Source organism: Eucalyptus grandis, chromosome 5, assembly GCF_016545825.1.
Source record: "Eucalyptus grandis isolate ANBG69807.140 chromosome 5, ASM1654582v1, whole genome shotgun sequence".
Taxonomy (NCBI): Eukaryota; Viridiplantae; Streptophyta; class Magnoliopsida; order Myrtales; family Myrtaceae; genus Eucalyptus; species Eucalyptus grandis.
In genome coordinates this window covers 10633821-10660449 of record NC_052616.1, presented here as the reverse complement: position 1 = coordinate 10660449, position 26629 = coordinate 10633821, and the positions used below count along the sequence as shown (strand labels likewise).

At 39.3% G+C, this 26629-nt stretch overlaps 3 protein-coding genes across 8 annotated transcripts; all 3 read left to right on the top strand.

Annotated features, from left to right (window-relative positions):
• The first annotated feature begins 1831 nt into the window (after positions 1–1831).
• Positions 1832–5755, top strand: LOC104444143 (protein NTM1-like 9). The gene is made up of 6 exons (XM_010057754.3): positions 1832–2307; positions 2726–3021; positions 3395–3706; positions 3876–4190; positions 4556–5131; positions 5212–5755. Exons 1-6 carry the CDS (start codon positions 2142–2144, stop codon positions 5515–5517), a joined length of 1971 nt encoding a protein of 656 aa, XP_010056056.2. The 5' UTR covers positions 1832–2141; the 3' UTR covers positions 5518–5755.
• Positions 5756–7431: 1676 nt separating this feature from the next.
• Positions 7432–9849, top strand: LOC120294137. Of its 6 annotated transcripts, none has more exons than XM_039314131.1 (2): positions 7432–7798; positions 9096–9849. In XM_039314131.1, exon 1 carries the CDS (start codon positions 7585–7587, stop codon positions 7765–7767), a length of 183 nt encoding a protein of 60 aa, XP_039170065.1. In that variant the 5' UTR covers positions 7432–7584; the 3' UTR covers positions 7768–7798; positions 9096–9849. The 6 variants fall into 6 exon arrangements, with proteins under 6 accessions (XP_039170065.1, XP_039170064.1, XP_039170062.1 ...); XM_039314130.1 differs by having other exon boundaries at positions 9034–9849; XM_039314128.1 differs by having other exon boundaries at positions 9017–9849.
• An 8190-nt stretch (positions 9850–18039) lies between these two features.
• LOC104444141 (heavy metal-associated isoprenylated plant protein 30) lies at positions 18040–20262 on the top strand. Its single transcript, XM_010057752.3, has 3 exons — positions 18040–18409; positions 19436–19511; positions 19716–20262. Exons 1-3 carry the CDS (start codon positions 18239–18241, stop codon positions 20036–20038), a joined length of 570 nt encoding a protein of 189 aa, XP_010056054.1. The 5' UTR covers positions 18040–18238; the 3' UTR covers positions 20039–20262.
• The last annotated feature ends 6367 nt before the right edge of the window (positions 20263–26629 follow it).

Sequence of the window (26629 nt, the reverse complement as noted above, 5' to 3'; positions counted from 1 at the left end):
TCCACGCGGCCGAGCAGAAGCCCGCCACGTGGTCGCGTGCGGCCGTTCGCGTTGCTTGTCGTGGAGCGGGAGCGGAACGACGTGGTCGAATTCGTGGAGGGAGAAACGCCGGATTGAATCGAGAGTGGGGGCCCCCTTTTTCTTTTTGGGTGTTCACACGCGCGATGCGAGGGGAAAATAAAAATAAAAGGAAACGCGAATTGTCAAAGGAATTAAAATACTACCCCCTTTGATCTTTTCCTCGCGAATTAACTCGCCAGTAATAATGATTTTTTAATAATGATTTTTTTTTTTTTTTTAACAGACAAACAAAATAACACTACTACGTGCCGGTCTTAGCAAATACAACATTAGCATCAGCACACAGTAAATCCAAAAGAGCAAACGGGGTTGATAAATCTAATTCTTAGGAAGATAACGCATTTGATGAGCTTTTGCGAGCCAGTCAGCGCCAGTAATAATGATAATCAGTCCAAATATTGTTGGAGTCCAAATTTTGAATAATCAAGAGTTAATATCATGATAGATTATAAATTAATACACTTGTGAAAAATTTACTTAAAATTAATTTTTTAACTACCAAAAATTCCAAATTAGCATTTTTTTCAATTTTATTTTTCATTAGTTTCTGTTAAATTTCACTGTTAAAAAGTTGAGTTTCATGACACGCAATAGTTGACAAGTGTACTAAATTTGGAGCTTTACCCTCAATTCATCCCATGTTTATTTTTCTGTGATTTTTATGGTATTAATTTAATTTAATTGAAAATTATTTGATGATAAATTTATCATAAATGTATTCGTTTGAATTTTTATAATAAAAAAATTAGTTTAATATATATTTCTCACATATATACTAATATTGGGATTTTCCGTGTTATTAATTCTATTTTGTTTGACCCATCCACGCATGGCTACACTGGTTGAGGCTTAGCCTCCTGATTGCTAGGTCAGGGGTTCGACTTTCAAAGTCCACTACAATTCCCAGAAGCAATTATGTGACTTAAACGGAGGGCTTGTTAGTGGGTTGTTGAACTAGTTTCTCCCATGGTATAATTGGTGCTGTGTTCCTGCAAGATGGGCTAGATCGGATTCTCGGCATAAAAAAAAAAAAAAAAAAAATTATTTTGTTTGGGTCCATTTTTCAAATTATCAAAGGAATTAATATACTGCCCCTTTTCAACCCTTTTCCCTGTGGAACTAGGAGTTGTCCGAGCGGGGAGGTGGAAGCTGCCCCTTATTTTCCTTTGTGGCTAAGTATGTGACTAATTTGTCACCGATGTTTTGACTGCAAATTTCAGTTGTGGTTGTGATAATTTCCAAATTATCAAAGGAATTCAAGGAATTAACATACTAACCCTTCGTCCTCCCCCTTTTTTTTAATCTTTACCTCGCGAATTAAATCGCCGGAAATTATAATAATCACAACTAGAAATCCGCAGCCCAAACGTCCCACTTGCCACTCCGCGCCAAATTAGGTCAGACACTTTCTTTTTGGGTCGACAAATTAGTCAGATACTTAGCCGCAAAGAAAAAGAGGGACCGCGTCCCGCCCCCGGCCAGGACAAACCCCACGCGCTCGTTCTACGAAACTCCCCCGAGTGGGACCGTACCGACCTTCCCCCACGCGCCGGACGATCCCCCGGACGCGGTTTCCGCCGTGGGGCCCCCCCGCTTCCCACGACACGTGGAGAGGCCCCATTGGCCCGGTGACGGCGACGGGGGGCGACGCCCCCCCCTGCGGACAGTGCGGAGGCGAGAGACGTGGGGTAGGAGCACGCGCACGTGCACGTGCGGGGCAGGGGGTGTTAAGGAAAAAGGAAAGCTCCTGAGAGGAAGAAGAAGAATCCCCGTCAGTTTTGCGCGAGCGAAGAAGACGCTCCGGAATCCAGTCAGTCAGCCGGCCAGTCAATTCGCCGCCGCCGCCGTCGTCGTCGTCGCCGATTCGGCGGCGATCTTCGAGATCGAGTCGAATTCTGCTGATTCTCTACCGCGAAGATCCCAGGGTGGGGGGGATTTCGCTTCTGCTTTGCTGCTGCCTAAGCCTTTCTGTCTTTCTTTCCTTCTTTCTTTCTTTCTTTCTTTCGTTCCGATCGCGAGTGTCTTCGGTCGGTGCCGTGCTGTGTCGGTGTCGTCTGGAAATGGGGGTGCTGGAGATGGAGGCGCTGCCGCTGGGGTTCAGGTTCAGGCCGACGGACGAGGAGCTGATCAACCACTACCTGCGGCTGAAGATCAACGGCCGCCACTCGGAGGTCAAGGTCATCCTCGAGATCGACGTCTGCAAGTGGGAGCCCTGGGATTTGCCAGGTAACATTTTTCTTTCGAAACCGCGCTCTGCGCTCACCCTTTTTTCCCTTCTTTTTCTTTTAAGGTTGTTCTTTCTATCTCCGAGGTTCCGAATTAGCGATTTCTAGGATTATCAGAAGAGTAGTACGTGGATATATAGATACGAGGCGAGCGAATTTTTGAATATTTGGGGGTGCTCTGACGGGGTTGATGCTGAGTCGCCTTTATTCCCCAGTCAACTAGATTCCCCTATGGGGGAAAACCCTTCTGAGAGGGGAAAAGGGTGAAGCTCAAGTTCTTTTCTTTTTTTTTTGGGGGGGGGTAGAGTTTCGGTTGCTGTCGCCGTCGCCGGAATTGGTTTATTTAATTGCCGATGTGAAGCGATTCTTGGATAATGGGTCTTTTTAACGTGGAATCTGCTTATGTGTGTGGGCTGCAGACTTATCGGTGATAAAAACGGATGATCCGGAGTGGTTCTTCTTTTGCCCCCGGGACCGGAAGTACCCGAATGGGCATCGGTCGAATCGGGCCACGGATGCTGGGTACTGGAAAGCCACGGGCAAGGACCGGACCATCAAGTCTCGCAAGTCAGGGGGTGCTACTGCCAGCTTGATCGGGATGAAGAAGACCCTGGTCTTCTACAGGGGTCGTGCGCCCAAGGGTGAGAGAACTCACTGGATTATGCACGAGTATCGTGCTACCGAGCAGGATCTTGATGGGACTGGACCCGGCCAGGTATGCAACGACATTTCTTTTTATGCTTGGTCTCGTATTGTGTTGATGAGTCTAAACTTGGAGTGTATATGCTGTATTTGTGGTGCTATAATTTATTGTATGTTAGTTCCATCATGGATTCCTGTAAAAGACTGAGACTCGAAGCATTAGAATATGACGGTATTTTCTTGATAATAAGTTGCAGGATGTGGGCATCGCTATCTGTAAAATGATGCCACTGACCAGTTACGTTAAGATTGTTAAAAGGATGGGCTTGGGTGTTTCGATTTGATCGGTTGTGAAGAGAGTTTTGATGAGCTTTCAATTATGCATGAAGGCTGGAATATATTTCTATGTCTCAATTTCTTGTTCTTACTCTTTCCAATTGATGTAGGCTGCTTATGTCCTCTGTCGTTTGTTCCGGAAGGCGGAGGAGAAGCCTGAAGTTGTGAAGTACGATGAAGTTGAACAAACTGGCTTATCTCCGACAGCCAAGTCCTCTCCTGATGAGGCATTATCGGATGTAGTTCCAGAAACTCCTGTTTCCAATGTCCAAGTAAAATCACAATCAGACGGAATCAAGCGGTGGTTGACTGATGAGTCGGACAAAATGACTCCTAGTACTCAGATGCCTGTTGAGAGCTGCTCCAATAGTTACATTGCCTCTGATGTGGAAGATGGTAACACTGATGGAACACCATTGGAGGTAAAAAAATTTGCATCCTCCACGGAATAGCAGTGGTTTTATTTTCACCAAAATGATTATGGAGTTATTAAATGCTTGGCACTACCTTCTAAGGTCTTTGCTTGTTGACTTATAGCTGCTGTCAAGATGTCTGTAGAAATTACTATATTAATTTGCTCATTCCATGTAGGTAAATCCATTGCTCGAAAGTGGCCCCAAATTCTATGATCTGCCTTGTGATCCAACTGATCACAAAGGTTTATTCCCTGAGCAGACACAGCTAAAAACAGGGCAAGCTCCTTACATGGATTCTCCTTTTGCCTGTGATTTTGGCAATGATCTTGAGGGACTACTATTCCACGATGCTGGTGAGCACGAGATCACACTCTCGGATTTGTTGGATGAGGTCTTCAATAATCAAGATGACTCCTGTGAAGAGTCCACCAGTCAGAAGAATTCAGTTGGAAGTGAGATTCCATTTGATCCTCCGTTCAACTTATCCCAGGTATGAGTAGGGGACAAGCTTAGCTTCGATGGGATTGTGGAAGAGCGGAGCTATTCCATTAATGACTTTGTGCAGAATTCCGCACTCGATAACGGGACATTACAATGATTTAAGTGCTGTAGATTTTATTAATGGGCTATCATTGCCCTAATACAGGTTTTAAAACTAAGTTATCTTCTCCATTCCTTGCATCAATAGAATATAAGTACCATCTTCCTTAAATCTGCTAACTATGTCGTCAAATTGATTACAACAAATTTCTGGTTCTCCATTTTCACTTTTTGATATTGAACAAATGTTTGATAGGCAGTTGAGATTATGTCAGATCAAATTCCAACATCTTGTCTTCCCTGTTGTCTTTGCAGCCGGTCCTAGGGGTCAAAGATAATGTATGGTATGATGATCTTGTTGACAATAATAATTGGATGGATGCGTTACCTTTGTGGGGACCATCTGGAGCTGTTGCTTCAAATAATATGGCAGAATCAACTGGTGAATCTTTCAATAGCAATGGTGGAACTCCGATCAAGATCAGGACACGTGACTCTCAAGTCCTACCACATTCAAGTGATTATGGAGCGCAGGGTACTGCTCCTAGAAGGTTGCGTCTGGCGGTGGATCGAGCCAATCAACTACCAAGAAGCGTAAAGCTAGAAGGAGCTGATGAGGGAATGAGAGGTACTGGCTCTAATGCAGAAGAAGAAGTTCAGTCAACTGCTGAGGAGAGTTCTGTTAACCACAATGACAACACGATTGTCGGAACCAATATCAAGATAAGGACCCGTCAACCTCGACATCAACCAGGCTCAGAGAATTCAATAGTTCAAGGTATTGCTCCCAGAAGAATCCGGCTGCAGATGAACAGTCAATCTGGGTCAACTAGGGATGATGAAGTTAAAACTTCAAGCTTCGATGAAGAAGTACAGTCTGCTCCTACCAAGGTAAACCAATCAGCACGATAGTTTTAAGGTCCTGTCTATGAACATGGATAATTTTCTGAGGCTGTTAATTTTTCTTTCAGGTCAAAGAAGAAATGGACAATATTTCTGATCACAACGAACCAGAGAGAGACGGTCAGCTTCCTGCTCATGATAAGATGACAGAAATTGTCGAAGAGCCGTGTACAAACTTAACGTTGGGGTCAAAACCAGGTGGGGAATCACGTAGTCATGCGATGGCTCCAGCATCTTTGGGAATACCTTCAGTACGCCCTGCTTCTCGTTCCCGCTTATCTTTACTTTTCGCAGTCGGCATGTCTCTTGTCATAGTCCTGGCCGTAGTTTTCTCTGGTGGGGTACAGAGATACATCAAACTGGACATTGCGTAGAGAAAGAGCCGTTTTCCATCCCATCTTTACATATGGCATAGGGTACGCGTGGAGACGTCTAATAGAGGATGATGCAGATATTTTATGTATTGCATCTTTTGCTGTAAAATATATTTCCCTGTATCTAGCAGAGGAGCCTGCTCTGTTGTGGGCTTCTGGATTCAGTGAGACAGCAGATTTCTGTATCGTTAGTGAGTAAGAGCTTTATATGGATCAATTCCTACTCTTTTTTTCCTTAGCTTTGGGTATGGTTTAGTTGGTGCGTGCATCAAGTTTGAACTTTCAAGTGAAGCTTAGGACTACTGGCTTAGTATCATTGGTGTGGATATGCTCTTGGCAAAAAATGCATACAGGCTCTAGCTCTCAAAAGTTCTCCCTTGTCATTTTCGTGAATGGGAGCAGACATGGCCGGTGATGCGTAGGAGATTCCTCCCATTATTCATCTGAAATCTTGGAACCCCTCAAATGAAATTTACCAAGTTGGAAGCAAAGCATTGAGCTGGTCGTCAATTGTAGGATTTTCTCTGAGATGCAGACAAGGGGTATAAAGGAGATGCTCCATCGGGCCCACAGTTGGAAGTACTTGTTAACGTTATCTATGTAGATTGACATGTGTCGACTTAGAAGATGGTAGGTGGTGGTTTGCTTGTGATCTGACAGATGTGGCCAAACGGTTCCACGGGGCCGATGAGCATCTGATTTTTGGTCCGTGGTCTCCGCGCCGTCCCCTTCCATCTGTTCGAAGAACGATCCCTCGGATGTCAACTGCGTGTCCCCTCGATTAGGAGGCCCGACCATGTAACGTTACCGGTTGGTCCGAAGTAGTTGATCCCCATCGAGCTTATACAAGTACACATATCACATGTTCAATGATCAATCCAATTTCATTTATTTCTACGAATTGATATTACATACCTCGGATGATACCACACACAAGATCCTAAAGGTCTAGTTGCGCAATATGATCGGGGCATGAAGTTTTGGAACATTACATATGAATGTTTGAACATTCGTTCCTGTCGATCACAGTCAATCTAATCAATCTCTATGGGTCGGGCAAAAAGTGAAGCAAAGCAAAGTAGCTATACCGAACATATTTTCCAAACGAGAAAAAGCCGAACATGTTTAATAAATCGGGACTTGCCCCCACCCAAATCCGACCCGCGTGACGTGGCAATCCTCTACCTAACATATGGCTCAGTGGATCTTTAAAGCAAAGGGGAAAAAGAAATTTGGAATGCCTCGAAAGGATAAAATCTAAGGAAGAGCGGATAAGGATGGAGAAGGATATGGACAGCGCTAGAGACAGGCCAGCTTTCATTTATTTTACTAAACATCGGAAACCTCAAATAGAGGGTCCCAGACTTGTTATCATGACTAATTTGCCCACCAATAAAATAAAAAAGATGAAAGAAAAATAGGAGGAGTGAATAAGACCCGCGACCAAAAAGACCAAACACCAGAAACAATTCTAGCAACGTGTCGGTCTGGATTGATTTAAATATCTCTAACTGGTGTTGTCTCCAATCAATGATATAAACTTAATCGTCCTTCTCAAAATATTTAAAAAAGAGAAGTGCAGATAAGGAAACTCTACTTTTCAAAAGAGTATAATAAAGATTAGAAATAATCAATTCAATCTGAAATAAAAATACACACTCATTAACTCAATAAATCTTTCCCGACTTGACACATTGAATCAGATTAAAGCGGAAGCTTTCGATTGAAATTATTCCCGCTATAGCTCGTTAGACACTTATTTGATATTAGATTGGACACTTTCAATAATAGAATCTACTTTTTGAAATCTTTTTTTATCCAAAAACAATTGCCTCAAGTTATACTCTTTTTCACAATTTTCCCAATATAAAATGTACAAGAACATAGCATGTTTGGCTTCCAACTGTCAATTTTTGCACCATGGCGCGTACCACATACAACCAAAAATCTCATTAAAACCCCCCCATCTTCCCACATGACTCGCCAATCTTCCTCCCCTGTACATAACCACTCGGGTCGGTTTCAGCTGAAGTGGCAATTGGTGCGCCCGAGAGAGAGCAGAGAGGAATGTTACTGGTGGCGGTACTGGCGGAGCTGATGGAGCAGTACACGGCGGTTCTGGCGAGGGCGCTCCAGCACCTGTTCGGCAGCGCGCCGCTCCCGCGGAGGGTCCGGTTCCTCATCCTCCGCAGCCTCCCCTTCGCCCCCTCCGCCTTCCATCCTCCCTTCTCCTTCCGAGCCTCTGCGTAATCTAAACTTTTTCGGAAGTTCTTTTCCATTCGTAAGTACTCTCTTCTCCTCAACCCAATTCTGTAGACATAACATAGATATAAGTTCAGTTGCTTATCCGTTGATGCGGTACAGAATCTGGGACTTCTTCGACGCCCTTTTCGTTTATCAATCTTATCATTTCATGTTGTTTTTCGCCTGCCGGGATCAAGATCAGCACGTTTTGGTCTATGATGTCCATTTTTTTTGCTCCATATCATTCATTATCAGTCCGTTTTCAGGATTGAAGAATGTTTTCGACAAACCATTTTACAAGAAAGATCGGACTTGAGCAAGTCTTTAAAAGGCTCAAAGAGGAAACAGATGTGAGGATCGCCTTAGGCTAGGAGGCCCTATGTTGTCCTCCGTATTCCCTTTCTGTCGGGATTGCAAAAATAGATAAGTAATTAGGGGGCTTTATGATAGAAAAGGTAGACTCTATGTCATGGTGTATTTCACTTTGGCTACCGTCGAATAGGTTAGTATAGTAGCAATCCGTGTTTGGGTATCGGTGTTTGGGTAAGGAGGGGTGGGCGAAAGGTCACTTCAGAGTCAATGAGCAGTGTACTCAACCATAGGCTAACTCTGTACTTAGGGTGTCAAAAACCAAACCGAAAACTAAATCGAATTGAATTGAAAAATTCAATTTTTTCGATTCGATTAAGTTTTCGTTAAAAACCAAAATTTTTTTTATCGATTCGGTTTTTACCGGTTAACTGAATCAAACCGAACCAACAAACCGATAAGAAGTTATTTCTTGGAAATATAATAGAAAAAAAAACGAAAAAAAAAAACAAATGCAAACACCAAAAACTAAAAGTTGAAAACCAAAAATCAATAAACCGAACTGAATCGAAATTTCAGTTCGGTTTGGAAGTTTTTCCTAATGGTTCAGTTTGGTTCGATTTTTCAAAATTGAATCCAAACTGAACCGAAGTGAATTGTTGACATCCCTATCTATATTGTTGAGTATATTGCCGTAGACATAACATAGATATCAGTTCAGTTGCTTATTCGTTGATACGATACAGAATTTAGGACTTCTTTGACTCCCATTTTCGTTTATCAATCTTATCATTTTCATCTTGTTTTTCGCCTGCTGGGATCAAGATCAGCATGTTTTGGTCTATGATGTCCATTTTTTTGCTCCATATCATTCATTATCAGCCCGTTTTCGGGATTGAAGAATGTTTTCGACAAACCATTTCACAAGAAAGAGATTGCTTCCAAGGTGATATATGCATGTAGCAGAAAACAGTGTGCCGAATCAGACGCTGTGATCTTTTACATCGTTCGCTGAGTCACCGAAGCTTTCATCACGTCCAGGACTAACGCGACGCAAGAGATGGGACTGATGGAGAGAGGGAGAGACAATCATTCCGGCGTAAAGAATCAGATTCCGCACGGCACGTTCTGTCAAACGTGAATCGACGCGGAGGTGATGAATGTGATCACAGTAGTCTTGACACGAATCGAGAGTCTCAGTCACATCCGCGACGTGGACGACGGTCGTTCGAGCCCAATGTAAGGAATGGTGTTTGGTGGCTTTGTCTCTGGGTGCCGGAAGAATGGTGTGGAAGGTCGCCAACTTACCTTTTTCTTCTCATTTTGTACCCTTTTTTTCTTGAGGTAATGTGTCCATATTAATCTGGGTCTTTGTCTTGTTATAAATTCAAGTAAAAGAGTGGATTGGATGGTCCAATCATTTTGGGCGAGCCCCCCACCGCCTTCCAAACACGATATTAGCGAAAAAGAAGAAGAAGTCCAATTATCTTATGTCAGGACGCGACGTGATGAGATGTGAAACTGTCAAGGAATTTGAACTAGTGACTGGGGATGTTGGCGTGATTGGTGCTGGCCTTTCTATTTGGGAAGAAATTATGTAGATTTGTTTGATTGTGAAGAAATTATGCTGGCCCTCCTATTTGGGAAGAAATTATGTGGATTTGTTTGCTTTCTGTAATTTTGGGAATTGCCTATTTTCTCATTGTCTTTTTTTCCAGTACTTCATTGTATGATGGCAGTCCCTCTATACAACAAAAAGAAAACTTTGAGAGAGGATTACCCGAGGACGTATGCACATTGCTGAATCTCGTTAAATTGTGTCTTCTCATTTAATTTTTTCAAGGGATCATTAAATCACTTCGAAATCAGCTTTATGCATATGACGAGGATCTTGGAATCCCTTATAACATCCCATCCTTTTAAAGAATGTATTTTACGATATATTGACAGTGATGACGTGATATGGCCAATCAATTAAAAATGAGACAAATACGCACATCACGATAAATAGAATGCGATTCATAGCAATAGATAATGATGATTGATCGGTCATATAGTGTTATATCTATTGTGTGGTGTATTCACTGTGTAACATACTTTTTATGTACTTTAGCTGGTGAAAATCACCAAGATAAAATTTAGGAAAGAGACGAGAAGGTGGGTCGGGCGAAGATTGGGTCCTAGCGTATTGAGAGAGACAAAATCCGATCAAAGAGATAAAAAAAAAAGAAGACTAGTTTGACGGCCCTTCCTAAATTTTCCTTTGTTAGTTTGGTGGAAAATTGCCTTTGCAAGATTAAGAATATCACCGTGGGGATACACTTACCAGCTCGCCACATGCTTTAACATAGATGGATGCTTGTTCCATTTCATGTTTTATCAATTAATTTATAAAATAATGACACAAATAGTTTCTAAACTTTGGTTCGATATACAATGCGGTATTTAAACTTTTAATTTGTTCAAAGCAATTTATAAACTTTGGCCCAATTCGCAATATAACATTTCAATGTAGTTCATAAACTATATGAATTAAGTACAACATTGAATATTTTTATAGTCTAATAAACTAAATTGAACATGTATCAAAAGTCCACGCACAAAATCGAACAAATTAAAAATTCAAGAACAACATTATACATTAGGCTAAAGTTTAGGGACCATATCGAATAAGTTAAAATTTTAATAATCATATTACATATTAAGTCAAGATTCAGAGACCATTTATGTTATTTTTCCTTAATTTTTTGCTTCCATGTGGGCAGGGCGGTAGCTTTCTCCAAATGATCCTCAAGTTCTCAAAATCGATGGAAAAAAGCCCAAATCACAAAAGGTCAACATGTGGACGACGGTCGTTCGAGCCCAACTTAAGTAATGGTGTTTGGTGCTGTTGTCTTTTGGTGCCGGAAGAATAAGGTCGCCAACTTACCTATGTTCTTCTCATGTTGTTCCTTTTCTTTCCTTTTCCTGAGGTGATGTGCCTATATTGATTTGGGTCTATTGTTTTTGTTATAAATTCAAGTATGCGATTTGGATTGGTTGGCCCCCAATCATTTTGAGCGAGCACGCCATCACCTCCCAACCACGATATTAGCCAAAAAACGGTCCAATGATCTTATCTCAGGATGTGAGCACAGTGAAACAACCAAGAAAAATCAACTAGTGATCAGGGGCTATCAAATCACTCTGGAATCAGCCTTATAGTACTACGCCAACCACTGTGAAGACACGTGACAAGGAGCTTGAAATACCTTATGAAATCCCATAATTTTAAAGAATGTATTTTATCAATATATAAACACGTGACAATGATGATGTGATGTAATCGATCAATTAAAAGTGAGATAAATATATACACACTGCGACAAATAGGATGACAAATATGATGCGATTCATAACAGACAGACGGTGATGATTTGTTAGTTATATCATGTTATTACTATTGTATGGTGTGTTTGTCATATAACATACTTCCTTGTACTTTTCTATTTTGGTCGGAATTTCCTTGTACTTTTAGCTGGTAAAAATCACCTAGAAGAATTTCAATGAAAGAGATGAGAAGATGGCTTGAGTGAAGATTGGGTCCCAGCCTATTGAGACAGACAAAATCAACAAAATCCGAGCAAAGACAAACCAAAAAGAAGAAGACTAGTTTCATGACCCTTCCTAATTTTTTTGTTGTTTTTTTTGTTAGATAGGTGGAAAATTGCCTTTGCAAGATTAAGAATATCACCATGGGGATATGCTTACCAGCTCGCCACATTTTTTAACCTAGATAGATGCTTGTTCTGTTTCACGTTATATAAATTAATTTTTGGAATAATGATATAAATAGTTCCTGAATTTGTTTAATATGCAATATGATCCTTAAATTTTTAATTTGTTCAAGGTGATCTCTAAATTTTTAACCCAATTTGTAATTTGACATATTCAATGTAGTCCTTAAATTATATGAAAAAATTCGATGCTATCCTTTCATTAATTCAATATTAAGAATGGTATAGAACATTTTTATATAGTTAAATAAATTAAATTGAACCTGTACTAAAAGTCCAGAGATTACATTGAACAAATTCAAAGTTTAAGGGCAACATTGCATATCGAGCTAAACTTTAGGAATTACATCAAATAAATTAAAATCTCATAAACCAGATTATTTCACAGACCATCATTTCCCCTTAACTTTTGCCCTTCATATTTCATCACAAGGGCTTCATGGGCAGGGCGTTTTCTCCAAATGGTCCTCAAGTTTCCGAAATCGATGCCAAAAAGCCCAAATCACAAAAGGTCAACACAAACTAGCCCTTTCTGGGGCTAAGCCCAACTAGAGCAGAGACGACCACTGGTCGCCGTAGTCGATGGGCACCGCCGGGTATGGCGGCCGCCACAGCAAACCCCAGATCTAGCAGGCTTTGCCACTCCACTCCGCCCCGCACCACCAGTAGAGAGAGAGAGAGAGAGAGAGAGAGAGAGAGAGATCACAAATGAGCATCAGTTTATTCTAGGGGTTCCGTGAGATCTGATACAAAGAAGATGATTATTACACATGACATCAAACGAAATCAAAGAAATCCTCAGAGTATAGCGCAGCTGGAGCTTCCCTCATCGCCGCCCGTGGCGGCGGCTGAGGAGGACTGATCGCCGGCCTCGACCCCGGGCCAACCGCGGCAGAGGCAGCGTCGGTCCTCCGGGACCCGCTTGTAGACGGACGCCACATGCCTCCCGCAGCCACCCCAGGTGGTCTTCCCGCAGTTCGAGCACCTCGCCTCGTAACACATCGTTCTCTCCAAATGCTTAACGACTTCAACACCAGCACCAAGTACCGACGCCAATTTATGCGGAATTATTCACCAGTTTCGCAACGAAAACCATGGGACGGCGGCGATGCTTCCGATGGCCATCGGTTTTGGACTGATCTTTGGTCAACGGGTGATGGCACCCCACCGATTCTTCACCCTTCCCTTGTATTCGCCAGACGGAGGCCAGCTTTCATTTCCATTTGACCACGTAGGCGATGAGCATGCGCTAGGCCGGTCAAAATGAGTAGGTCGGGTCGGACTGAAAATGGTCCATCCCAAATTGACCTATTTAAATATAATGCAATTTTAGGGTACGAATAATAACAATTCTGATTAGTTAATTTATGGAGAAGAAATGGATTTTTTTTTAATTTCTATTCTTGGATGAATTTAAGTAAAAATATGCATTAAATAATTATACAAAATTTCTTCCCCCAAGCGGCGGTGGCAACGGTGGTGGTTGATGGTGAGCTTGGGCGAGGCTGCAAACTATGGGTGGTGGTGGGCGGCAATCAACGAATGGTGGTAGGCAAACGGTGGACAATGGCTGGCAGAGGTAGATGGGCAACCAACTAGTAGCAAGGATGAACAATAATAAGAGTTTTTTTTTTTTTTAATTTCTTATTTTTATTTTAGAAATAAGAAGTAAAAAAAAAAAAAAATCTTATGATTTATGTTCCAAGCCTATTTATGGAGTAAAAATCTATTCCAAAAATAGAAAAATGAAATAGTTTTACCAAACGGATTTATGTGTAAAACAAGTCTGAACTAGAAAAATAGTTTTGAAATAAAATTAGAATGATTATTATGTGTGTCCTTAGTATCTCATTAACAACTGAACCCATACCTGACCCATATTACTAAAACATATCCAGAATTAACCTAACATAGGAAAACATATGACCACTCTTTTAACCCACTTTAAGCTCTTTAGGTAAATAAACGAATTCATGAATCAACTCGTCGAGTGAGTGAGTGAATTGACTCGCCAAATGAGCGAGGAAGCCCAGGGATTGAGTTGTGGAAGAGGGTGTGAAGCTAGCGCCATAGGTGGGGCGAAGGATGATAGATGTTCATTGATCCCAAGTTCGAGTATTTTGGTCATTTCTCGATCTCAAGAGATTAAGATTCTTTGATATGTTCGTTCGGCTTGAGTTAGGCCTGAGATAATTCAGGTTTTACTCCAATTCACGTTCAATGGTATGACGATGATAAGTTTACATGGCCAATCTCCAATGTAGCCACAATTTTAGCAGTTTTAGATTCCTCCACTCTGGTTTCTCAATCCCAATGTCACTAGGTTATTCTGATAATGACTTTGAACTACTTGAAATGTTGCACCAATCGAGGGACAAGAACTTGAGAAAGAGCCCATTCAGGTCCCACCAAGATTGCTTTTGGGAGGTGCCCCAAAATTGATTAGAAACCGAAGGCGAAAAGAAGAATATATAATCACCAATCCACTATTGAGGGCAATAATCGAATAGAAAAATGATAAGCTGACAGCACCGTCACTATGGGAAAAGTGATGGTGCAGCCTGTACCACATATTTTGCCAGGGACACCAAACTAAAAAATAATGCTTAGTGGAAAAAGATCATAATTTTCCCGATACCTACCAACCAAACGCTAATGGGTACTCAAATGTTCCACTTTCTTGTTCTTGTTCATCTTGTTTATCTGAGGCATAGGGTTCTCAAGTGCTTCAGGAAGTATGAGAATGGTCTAAATATGACCATTTGTCTTCCAAGAAACGATCCCAAATTCACTCAAGTCACGGACAATTACTCAGCATTAGATTAAAAAAAAGAAATTGATCACTTGGAAGGACAAAGTATCATACCCAAATGAGAGAGAGCATGAATAATCATCAATTTAATATACATAAATATATAAAGCAAGGGGGAAATACACTAAAAGTGCCAAAAGTTTTGTCCGGCGTTTACTTTAATGTAAAAAGTTTTTTTAGATCACTTAAGTGCTATTTTTAAAATTAAAAAAATGATTATTTAAGTGTCAATTCCAATATGATGTGGCTATATTTTATTAATTTCTTAATCCTACGTGACCGTCGGCGTGCCTAGTCAGTATATAACCTCTAAACGAGTTGTCCAAAAGTTATAAATAGTGATCATTTAAATACTAAATTTTATTAGAAATGATCATTTGAGTGCCAAATTTTACTTAAAATGATCATTTTAGCTCTAGTCATTGTTAAAAAACAATCACTTCAGTCCAAACTTTCCACGTGGAAATGCCACGTGAACTGGATTTTTAAAAATTTTGTCAAGTCATATTATTGATTTGGCGAGAATTTATTGCTGTTGGCACTAAAGTGATCATTTTTCTCCGATGTAACACTTAAGTGAGCTAGAAAAAACTTTTAGTACTAAAGTAAATGCCGTATACAATTTTCGGCACTTCTAGTATATTTATCCTAGGGCTAGGTAACACAAAATAAAGAAGAAACATATGATTTGGGAAATCTGTAAAAAAATCTTTTACTTTTTGATAAAGACCTTGGATGTAAAAGGCTCTATTTACGATACAATGTGTGGAAACAATGAAGGAAAATATATAAATAAGATGTTTTTATAATTTTACATGATTTAATTCCCAGCAAAATTGATTTACGCAACATAAGGAAGAGAAACCCAATTCGGAAACGAATAATCCTTCTTAAATCTTCATCTATACGAGTGAAAGTGTTCATCATGATTATACTGTTAATGAGATGAACAGCAATAACCCCCATAAAGAGCAAGCTGCCCCAGCAGGAGCCCCTATTTTTCGAGTAAAAGTACACGATTAAGTGGTCTCCAAATTCATCATCATCCATATACATACACTTTATGAGCAACATATTCCTTTTTCTCTGGAAATTTTATTTGACATCTCGAAATCATCCATAATAATAGCAATAAACGTGGAGAGAAGAGAATATCCTCTCTAACCTCACTCTGTCTCGTCCCTTCACCTCTTCCCTTGTATCACCTTCAACAAAAGATCAATCTAAACTTTAAACGGCTTTGGAAACTGAAGAGCAACCTCCTCAAATTTGACAAAGACAAAACGATGATTAAAATTATTAGAAAGGACAAACTTTAATGATTAGACATCATAGGGGGCCACCGAAGATGGGCGGTAGATAGCTCACCAAGGATGTAGACTATCGATCGCTGGAATTGACAGGGAGAGAGGGCGAGAAGAGGAGCAAAGTGGGAGTGACTTAGCGAGAACTATTCAAGACTCAAGAAGGAGCAAAGTGAGTTTACTTGGGTTGAAAGTGAGGTTATCTCAGGCCCATTAAAATCCATCATTTTCACTTATTTGAACCTATATTTCACATTTGAGTTGACCTAATTATGACTTATTTAAGTGAAACTGAGTTATATTATGAGTTTGTGACCTATTTTGCCATAATTAATCAATATTTCCACGTACAACTATATCGTGAGATTAATCAATGTCCACGTGAGATGCTTTGATCCCTAATGTCTATTAGAAATTATATGAAAAATATAGACAAGAGATTGTAATCCCTCGCACATGCCTCTGATTTGAACTGATAAAGACCTTAAAGTTATCTGGGAGGTACTAATGGATGGTGGAAAACAGTGCCCGCTAGAATCCGCTCTCCTGAATTGCACATTTTTATTTCCAAGTGGCCTGCTTGTCCATGTTGAAGATTGAAAGCAACAAATGGGTGTAGATGAAAGATAAACTATCACCTTCGTGTAAGGAAAAGGTTAAGCAAGATAGCATTTATTACGAGGGAATAACGCGTCCAATATAAGGCACTGCTTTGGAGAACCGCCGCATCATGAAATGAAAATTGCTTCTTTTCTTTGGGGGGACCTAGAAAGATGATAACACTGATATCTAAATAATGTAGTGGCATCAGAATGCGGTACTTGAATATCCTCTCAAAAATAAATCCATAAAGTAATTTAAAGTTTTTAAGGTACCAACTTTTCCATTTAACTACATGAGGACAAGTACCCTGGAGAGAGCCTTTTTTTCTTGCCATTGAAATTTTTTATTTGGTCTACCGGCAGCCGAATTAAAAAATTTTGCAAGCACTCTTATTCTCATCACAAAACCGTGGTACGTTAATTTCGGTAATTGAATCTATACACACGCCACACGATTAGCACATATATATGCGTAAAAAAATCTCTTCATTGTCAATGTGTCTAATAGAAATATTTATTTATTTATTTATTTTCATTTTTCCACCTGATTGTTGTCGCTGTTTTATTTATTTATATATTTATCTTATATCTCAAAAGAATAAGTCTTCTTGATATTTAATTAACGTAATTAGACCCACTACTAGTACTTCCTATTTGGGTAATTGCTAACTAGAAGAATAGAATCTTAGTCGGTTTTTCTTTGGCATGCTTCCATCATCATGTGATCCATCCATAACTTGGAAGGCCCTAAAACATGAGGGAATATTAACTTTGTTAGGATTTCTAGATAAATGCTGTGTGTTGCCTTAAACTAGGGTTTTTATTCCCTAGCCGCCTATATAAAAATCTGGCCCTCAATAAACTAATCTTGGAAATGCACAATGTGCTCTCTAAACCCTGTTTTAGAATCGGAATCGAATCAACTTTCTTGAATTCAAATCCACGTATTATGACATGCACCTAATAAGGGCCTGTGGAAAAGAAACATTTCGATGCTCAAAGCCTATATTATTGTGAATATTTACAGTTATATTCTAGGCAATTGACTAAAATCTCCAAACCAATCGTGATAAAGGTGACTAGTGTAAAATACAACGTATAAGCCCAAGAAATTCCTTCAAAAATTCTGTAATGGAAGATGAAGAGGGGAAAGATTTTTGAGAATATATGTTCACCTTTGCATCAAGACCTTAGCTTTCCTGACTTAAGCCCTCAATCCCAGTCCTTTGCGACCTGACATGACAATATTCTTTTCTATCTCTGTGTCAGCAGCCATGTTAGCTTGACCCACATCTGAAGAAAATAAACTTGATAATGGCTAAGAGATTGATACCATTCCTTTGCCTAAAGAATCACTTGTTTTCTTCCTTTTATAATTTGAATATAATTTGTGGGGTGACCCATCGTTGTAGTTCTCATGTATGTGAAGCGAATTAGGTCACAAGGAACTGCACCTCACTACTTGGGAATAGTATAAGAGAACAATGGAATATATCTCCCCAGCTGATCAAAACCTTAAGGAAGCGATGCCAAAAATCGAGATGAAGAATATCTTCTGCGGCTGGCTTTTGTTTAGTTAGTTCATACAACAATCTCTCTGTTTTCCCTGTCTTATCCTTTTTCTGTGTTCTTTGCTTGGTGTGTGTATATAAAAGAAACCCTAGCTGGTTCACCATGGCCACCGTCCTAAATACGGCTTTTCGGTTCTTCTCGGCCATTTCTTACCGTTTATTCTTTCGCTATCCGAGTGCACACAAGGACGTCCACCACCACCCCCATCACCACCACCATCAGCGCCACCACCTCAGGTACACGATGCCTAAGGGAAAGCCTCTCTCTTTGCAGGTTCGTTTTCATTGACAACCCTGGTAATTAGTTGTGTTATCTTTCGCTTTTATTTTTATTTTTATTTGGTTTGCGTGGGGTAGAGGTATTTTGCGTTTTGCTTGAGCTTCCCTATGGGATTTCATTCTCCACTTTTTAGGAAAAGGGAAGCTGGAAAAAACCAAAAAGGACTTTCCAATTTGTTGTATGTCAAAATCTTATATGAGACTCATGATATGTTCAACTCTACGGTCCCTCCCTTCCCGTGCATTTTCAAACTACATACGCACGCTAGATGCATACTTTTGGCTCTCTTTTTTTTTTTGGACAATATGAACTTGTAGTAGAAACTTTTTGAGTACTAATTCCAGATATTTTTGTTTAGATCGTCCTTGTCCTGATTCATTATCGTAGTTATCATTTGTTTACTCGTGATTCGGAGCTTTCATGATAAACAATCAACCGGGATGATGTACTCAATTAATCAATAATTACCCTTTAGATTGGTTGGTTGTGTTTTCACAAAATTCTTCAATAGTCCAAAGTTTGACAAGGTCCACCTCTAGATGTGAGAGATGTGCCCTTTGTCTCTTTGTATGATCACGCAAAGTATATTATCAAGATAAAGTTGCTTCTCATAAAGATATCACAAGTTGTAGGAACCATCCCGCATGTGAGATTCTCCCCATTAATCTGCAAGGTACCTCAAATTAATCTTTCGAAACGAGGGTTAAGATGGCATACTAGCTGAAAACGTGCACGAATCGAGAAGAAAATAAGTTTATATAGTAAAGGGCTAGATGAACAAAAAGAGATGAGAAGAAAGAAGGCTTTTCTTAGTCCGGTTGGTTTCGTCTAAGAGAATAAAGAGAACAAAGTTTGGGATAGCTTTCCACCAAACCCTTTGGTTTCCTACATATGAATGCAATTGCAAAAAGCAAGAGAGCAGATGGAATATAATGAGAAAGGCTTGTGAGAACCGTGTACGCTTTAGTGGGAACAGCATCTTTGAAATTATTTTTGCTTTTTGTGTGTTTCGCTGTTTAGACTGTGGAGCTCAAAGTTAGAATGTGCTGCACTGGCTGCGAGAGAGTCGTCAAAAACGCCATTTACAAGCTCAGAGGTCTCTCTCTCTCTCTCTCTCTCTCTCATAGTCAATTTAACTATTTGAGTTCATATATGTACATTTGTCTATGTAGATAGTACTAGAAGATGAGTAAAATGTTCTGCAAAAGTAGTTTCTCCACAGAACAAGTATATCTCCTGTGGATCTTGCGCCAATTTAATTTGTTTTGTTCTTAATAAGAATCTAATTTAATGATTTTAGGGGTCGATTCGGTGGAAGTGAACTTGGAGATGGAAAAGGTGACGGTCGTAGGATATGTCGACCGGAACAAGGTGTTGAAGGCGGTGAGGAGGGCGGGGAAAAGAGCCGAGTTTTGGCCCTACCCTAACCCACCGCTCTACTTCACCTCCACCGAGAACTACTTCAGAGACACGACTAAGGAGTTCAAAGAGAGCTACAACTACTACCGCCACGGCTACAATATCGGCGAGAGGCACGGCAACATCCCGGTGACTCACCGCGGGGACGACAAAGTCAGCAACATGTTCAACGACGACAACGTCAACGCCTGTTGCCTCATGTAAATAATGAATTAAAAAAACCAGAAAATGGAATGTAAAATAACATGTAATGACATGGGGAGGGTCTAGTTAAGGGATGTGTTTGACTGTGTGATGGTGTTTGTAAAGAGGAAGTGTCACGTGGGATTATTAGCCTTGGACCATGTTAATTGCCAGTGTCAAAGGCTTTAATTTCTTTGCTTTAAGGATGGTTCTACAGGAATATATTCAAATGGAATATTTCCCAAGCTTGGTGTGATGTGGCTTTCAATTAATTTCTATTGTGAGAATATGTATGTTTCAGAAACATAAAGGAAATGCTATATGTTTCAGAATTATTGCATTTTTAATCGGGTTTGAGTTGAATTCTTTTCTCTTCCATTACATTTTCTACTACATGAAGTTCAACGACCGAGGGATCATGCATGCGAAATAAATTGGAGCATATACTTTTAAGTTAGTGGGTTGAAGAATATCATATGTATATAAGCAGCATATAAATCTTATAAACAAACGATGAGGGACGTTTTAACATGAATTATTCATTGACAACTACAAAAAGATAGGGATTTTTTTTCCCTTTTAGGTAACAAATTCTTATTTATAATGGGGGTGAAGTGGTCTTTTATTAACTGGACTGAGCACGTAATAATAGGGACTTACCTAATAAATTCTAAATTTGTTATACAGATGTCACTTTAGTCATAAACATTTTAATAACCATTGCACAAAGTTCCAATATAGCCCCTCTGGTCAAATTTAGCCTAAAAATAGTGACGTGGACATCTAGTCATGTTAGCCATCTTATGTGATCTAGCCAACTTTTAATATAAACAAACTTATGCAAAATAACTCTTTTATCTTCTTTTTTTAAAATAAAATTTAGAATTTTTCCTTCCCTTTAGGTATTGTTCGTCTTCCTCTTCATTCATTTCTTGTACTATTCATCTCTAGCTCACCATGCCAATTAGGTGTAAACAGTTCTAGGTTATGTACAGGTTTCACTTGAAACCTAAAACCTGAAACCTAGAACCTAAAACTTACCCGCTAAAACATGTTCCTTATTTTTTGAAACTCAAACCTACCTTTTATGCTTCTGAACTTGAAACTAATCATGTCACAAGTTCAAGGTCAGTTCCATATTCTATCCATGTTCAATTTACATTATTAATTGAATAATTGTAATGAATCATCACCTTTAATGACCACAACTTGCTGTTCCAATCCCCTAATCGTAACTTATATTTAGATGCACGAATTATGTAAAATCAACAAAGTGAAGGTCTTAGTCATGAAATGGAAACTCAGATTAGCGATTCCAGATTATACACTCGTTATTGGATGCCATGGAATACTGTAAAATCACACAAAAACATAAACCAAGAAATAAACACAAAAACTTGTACTAGGTTCTAGGTTTTATCTATCTAGAACTTAGAACTTACAAATGAAACAAGTTTCCTAATTTTCAAAATTTGGAACTTACCCTACATATCTTGAAAACGAATAGGTTCCCATTGGTCCGGTTCTTCAATTCTAGATTTTATCTTGAAACCATGCTCACCCCTAATGCCAACCTCGATCTAGCCTTAAGTGACTTACCAGCAATCATCTCAACCATGACAGCATGGACCTAGAGACCCCATAACTCCGAAATCGCTGAAAATTTCTCTTTGGTTGTTGTGATTAACTCCAATTTGATTTATGTGGAGAGCAAGGTGAGCGATGGGGTGTGGGATTAGAGGTTGGGCACATGAAGTGCACATGAGATCTGGAGAGGGAAGAGGACTGGAATCTTGGAGGGTCCCAAGGCAATAGCGTTGTAGTCATCCTATTTTGATTGTAAAGCTCCATAGAAGAGGCAATGCAATGCGAGGAAAAAGGACCGGTAGTCGGCTTATCAGTGTGAAAGAAAACCTTACTTTTTTAGTTAACTCTTGGGGTGAGAGAGACTCAAGACCATCAAATATTGGTATCATAACTCATGTTACCAATAAGTCTGGATCCAACAATCACATAGAGAGAGGGTTGTTGCAGCTCCAACCCAAGCCCGATGTGTAAGGGGGCGATTATTGGTGTTTATCCCACATCAGTAAGAGGTCTGGTGATCGGTTTATAAGTATAAGGGAAAATCTCACTTTTTGAGCTAACTTTTGGAGTAGGACAGGCCATGATCACTAAACACTCGACAACTTTGAAAAGTTCGATCTCAGAGCCATGGATGCTGAGTCTTTCAAGTAGACAACAACAGCTAGCATTTAGGGCACGATGAACGGCGTGATTGAACTTGGGCTTGGGCACTGAATAGACTAAGTACCTAAGGTTCTAAGAACACATTTTATTTGTTTTTGGAAAAATGTAAAGGACTTTAGATTTACGGGGTTTTTCCTAAAGCAAGTAGAATTTAGTAAATTGTAATTTAAAGTGCATTAAAAAACAACTTTGATTTAAATAGTATTTGGAAAAATCATGCTTTGTAAAGCACTTTTTTGTTGTTATTTTTGTAAATAAAATAACCTTGTGTCGGTGAGCCAAATCTAACTCTAGTAGCCACCATGGCCCTAGGAGACACGGCCTAAAGTCTCATGACCTTAAATGACTATTGCTTGGGTTACTCGAACCCAAGTGGCCATCACCTTGGGTTGCAAGTCACATGGACGTATGTGACTGTCACTTGGGTTAGCATGACCCTAGGCAACGATTGCCTAAGGTGGCATGACTTCAGGTGAGTTTGTCTAGCATTAGAATAGTTTGTCGACAATCAGATCTAGCCTTGTCGGCGAGCCTCACGCAAGTCTCAACGAAGCTATCTATGTAGAAAGATGAACAGTTCTTATGAGGTTAAAATCGAAAAACGAAAAATTGGTGAGAGTAGTTTTGGAAGGAAAAAATTATTTAACCCTAGAAAATGACCTTTCGAAAATGCCAAAAGCCCAAGGCTCGTTGGCCATTCAGCTTTGCCAAGGCCAACATTTGACCAAAGGGGTCCTAAAAAATTTGCCAAACACCTTAGGTTTTCCTTAAGAAGCTTACAAAAGAAAAGAAAAAAAGGAAAAAATCTAGAAAGTTAAAAAAATTAAACAAAATTACATCTTTTTGTTTAAAATTGTCCATATCAAATGATCGATTGTGCCTTGAAGGACAACTGGCAATGTCCAAACGATACGTCAGCATTTTCAAGCCAAAATTGATCAAAATGACTATATTAAAAAATTTAGGATTAAATTGATCAAATTAAAATGTTTGGAATTGAGTTGAAAGTCATATAACTTGTTACATCCACCTAGAAGACAAAATAAAAATAAAAATCAATTACTTATTTTTTGCAATTGGCTTTTAATATTGACAAGTGTGCCGCACAAAATCATTGCAGCAAATCAATAATAATAATAATAATAAAATAAAGAATAATGAAATGAAATATTAAAACACATGATAACCATTTTATTTCTATTCTAGATTTATTTCTAGAAAAAAAAATCCATTTGATGATGCAATTTCATTTTTCTATTTCTAGAATAAATTTTTATTCTAGAAATAGGTTTGAAACAGAAATGAGAAATAATCTATTTTTAGAATAGATTTGAGAAATAAAAATTCTTCTTATCATTAGTCTTTGCTACTAGCCGACCGCCCACCTCGCGCCATCGGTCACCACCACCGTCTGCAGCCACCACCGGTGGTTGCCACCAACCACCCGCTGCAATCCACCGTTGTTGGGGAGAGAGAGATTTTGTGTTGTTATCAAATGAATTTCTATTTTGGGAATATAAATTTTATTTCGTTATTAAATGTATATTTTTACTTCGAAACTCATTTAAAAATAGAAATAGAAAAATCTATATATGTTCTAGAAATCAATTTCTAGTCAGAATAATTATCATTCATGCCATCGACTACTTGATCAAAAATAGAATTAATCGTAGCGAGTAACATAAAGAACTACGATGCCCATGACTCTATGTACACACGAGCACGAAGTTGTGATCAATTGGTGTCCTTTTACAGCAAAAATCTCATAAATCACTGGATAATATTATAAAGTCACCACGAGACGAGCTATGTTGACACTTTGATTATTAATTGAAAGGCTTAAAAGGGTGCGACATGCAGAGCGGTACAATGTTAGGTTCTTTGGATTAACAATCAAGTTCTCACTAGACAAAACACAACCTTATTAAATAATGTCGATTTCAATATGATTCTTCATCATAGATTAAGATTCTTATGCCGCCCAAACTATATAAAGGTAGCTCGTGCCTCCGGATTGCAACGTGCTACTTAAATTAGGTCAGAGGACTGCAGAGATGGGCTAACTTGGTCTGAACAAAATCTTATTCTTGAACAGGCCCATGTAACTTTCTCAATCTTAAAGAACAACAGGCTTCTTGCAAACTGTTCGAAAGCCCATTATGGTAAGATCGAGACAACTTGTTCCTCGTTGGAACGATGTAAACGCAAGGGTTGCTAATGTGGTCACATCTTCGTCGATCGGGGAACGGCTAGAGAGAGGAGAGAGAGACACCAAATTGAAAGTGTCAATGGCCCATGTCTCCAAACAAAACCCTGTTTCGTAGTATGGTAAGTCGAGACTACTTGTTTCTAATTAGAACGATGTAAATGCGAAGGTAGCTAATGTTGGAAAAAGTATTAGAATATATAAAATAATAATAATAATTGGAAATATATTACAAAAGATTAGAAAATAAAATGAAGTGTTCGAGGCATGCAAACACCGTCCTTAAGAATAATTCTGCCCCTCAGAGTACGTGACTTGGTGCGTAAGGTTTCAATGGCTATCTTCCCAAGATACAACATACATTTTTCTATACTCCGCACTGAATATTAGAAGGAAACATAACAACTTTTGTGTATAACCCAGCAAAAAGAAAAGGAAAGATGTGAGAACATATTGTATTTACTAAGATTGTGGATGAAGTTTAATTTATATTTAAACAAGGAAAAGAGAGAGCCATTAGGAGATCATCATAAATCAATTGGTAATTAAAAAGATGACTGTTATAAAATAATGGAGAGTTTATGAAGTAATAAATCAAAAGTTATAAAGCCGTTATATGATAGTTGAAAAAGCCGTTACAAAAATAATGACTTTCATGACGCTCATAATTTCTAATAAATATTTCAAAACTACCGAAATATCCAACAACTAATGTCATATCTTTGTCGATTGGAGAGAGAGAGAGAGAGAGTTGAAAGTGAGGCTAATCATATAAAGCCCATTTCTCCAAAGAAAACCCTCCTTCATAATATGGTAAGATCGAGACCTCTAGTTAGAATGATGTAAATGCGAAGGTCGCTAAGGTCACATCTTTGTCGATTGGGGAAAGGAGAGAGAGAGACCAAATTGAAAGTACGAATAGGGCTGATCATACAATCGCACGCAGACAAAACTAGAGCAAATGTGGGGAGGGAGAGCGAAAAGGACTAGTCAGAACCTGGGGACCTCGATCTAACTTGCATCGTCGAGACAGGCCCACACCTCGTTTCACACTACTGAAGATGATGCATATCTATGTAGTCATGGCATCAAAATTCCAGGAGTTTAGGCCGGAAAATAAAATAAAATAGAGCTTTGGAAAGCAAAAAGAAAGGAAAAAAGAAGAAGAGAGTAAATATATACCACGTCGTGTCAATTTGAGCAGCTGGCATAGAGCAAGATCTAGGGTTTGGCTCGAAAACACTCCTCTCCCTCTCTCATGGTCCATTTGGAATTCATGTTCATGGTCCATACCGTGTGGTCGCAATCCCATGCTCTCAAGAGCGTGATTTAGATACCACTATGATCATGGAGTAATGCCAAGGAGGGGGACAAGTATCCGCATACTAAAGTGATGCCGTGCATTCCGCGTGATTTCCAATCTAAAAGCTTCGAATGGTTATATTTGAACAAGCATACCATATTCATGCACTCATTTACAATTTCCTGCCATGTTATTTTGGTATTCGGTTCTGGGATTTGTGTTTTATATAAATGACTAGTTTCTTTCACCCTAAAATTTTGAAAAGCGAGTGGGGTTTACGCAAAAAGAAAAGCGATAGGTTTGGGACTGTGGAGTGATAAAGAAAAGAGAGACGCGTGATGTGTTGGGGAAGTTTGGCAACCTTAACTTTATATTGGTGTACTTGACATTAAATGAGGGAGTGGTATCATATGGACTTATTTTATGCCGACATAGCACGGTACGACAGACAGCTCTCTGCTTACACGCAAATTAGCTTCTGAGGTCGAGTGGTCTTGATTTCACTACGAGCTATGAATGCACTTTCCACTAATTCTATCTTGAGCCTTGAATGAACTACATTCGATTCCTTTGCTGAACCTAGGAAACATATTAATCTAATCAAGTTATAGCTATTTTAGTAATATTCTATGTCATGGTAACATTCACTATTACTATATCTTCAGAAAACTTGCGGAGTAATATTCTGGGACACCGATTATCCTATGAGTAAAATTTGGATAAAACCACCTCATGGGTTAGCTTCGCTATAAAGGCATAGATTCCTAGAACCATCAAAATGCACGCGATTTGAATTAAATCATCTATCGTGTTCGAATTTATGCTCTTATCCAATCCATGAGATTGGCAAAAT

Excerpts from the sequence above, each read along its gene's own strand:
- LOC104444143 (XM_010057754.3), top strand. The coding sequence starts at position 2,142 with ATGGGGGTGCTGGAGATGGAGGCGCTGCCGCTGGGGTTCAGGTTCAGG. Across the intron at positions 2,308-2,725 it reads GGAGCCCTGGGATTTGCCAG|ACTTATCGGTGATAAAAACG; the intron begins GTAACATTTTTC and ends TGTGGGCTGCAG. Across the intron at positions 4,191-4,555 it reads CTCCGTTCAACTTATCCCAG|CCGGTCCTAGGGGTCAAAGA; the intron begins GTATGAGTAGGG and ends TTGTCTTTGCAG.
- LOC120294137 (XM_039314131.1), top strand. The coding sequence starts at position 7,585 with ATGTTACTGGTGGCGGTACTGGCGGAGCTGATGGAGCAGTACACGGCG.
- LOC104444141 (XM_010057752.3), top strand. The coding sequence starts at position 18,239 with ATGGCCACCGTCCTAAATACGGCTTTTCGGTTCTTCTCGGCCATTTCT. Across the intron at positions 18,410-19,435 it reads GAAAGCCTCTCTCTTTGCAG|ACTGTGGAGCTCAAAGTTAG; the intron begins GTTCGTTTTCAT and ends TTCGCTGTTTAG. Across the intron at positions 19,512-19,715 it reads CGCCATTTACAAGCTCAGAG|GGGTCGATTCGGTGGAAGTG; the intron begins GTCTCTCTCTCT and ends TAATGATTTTAG.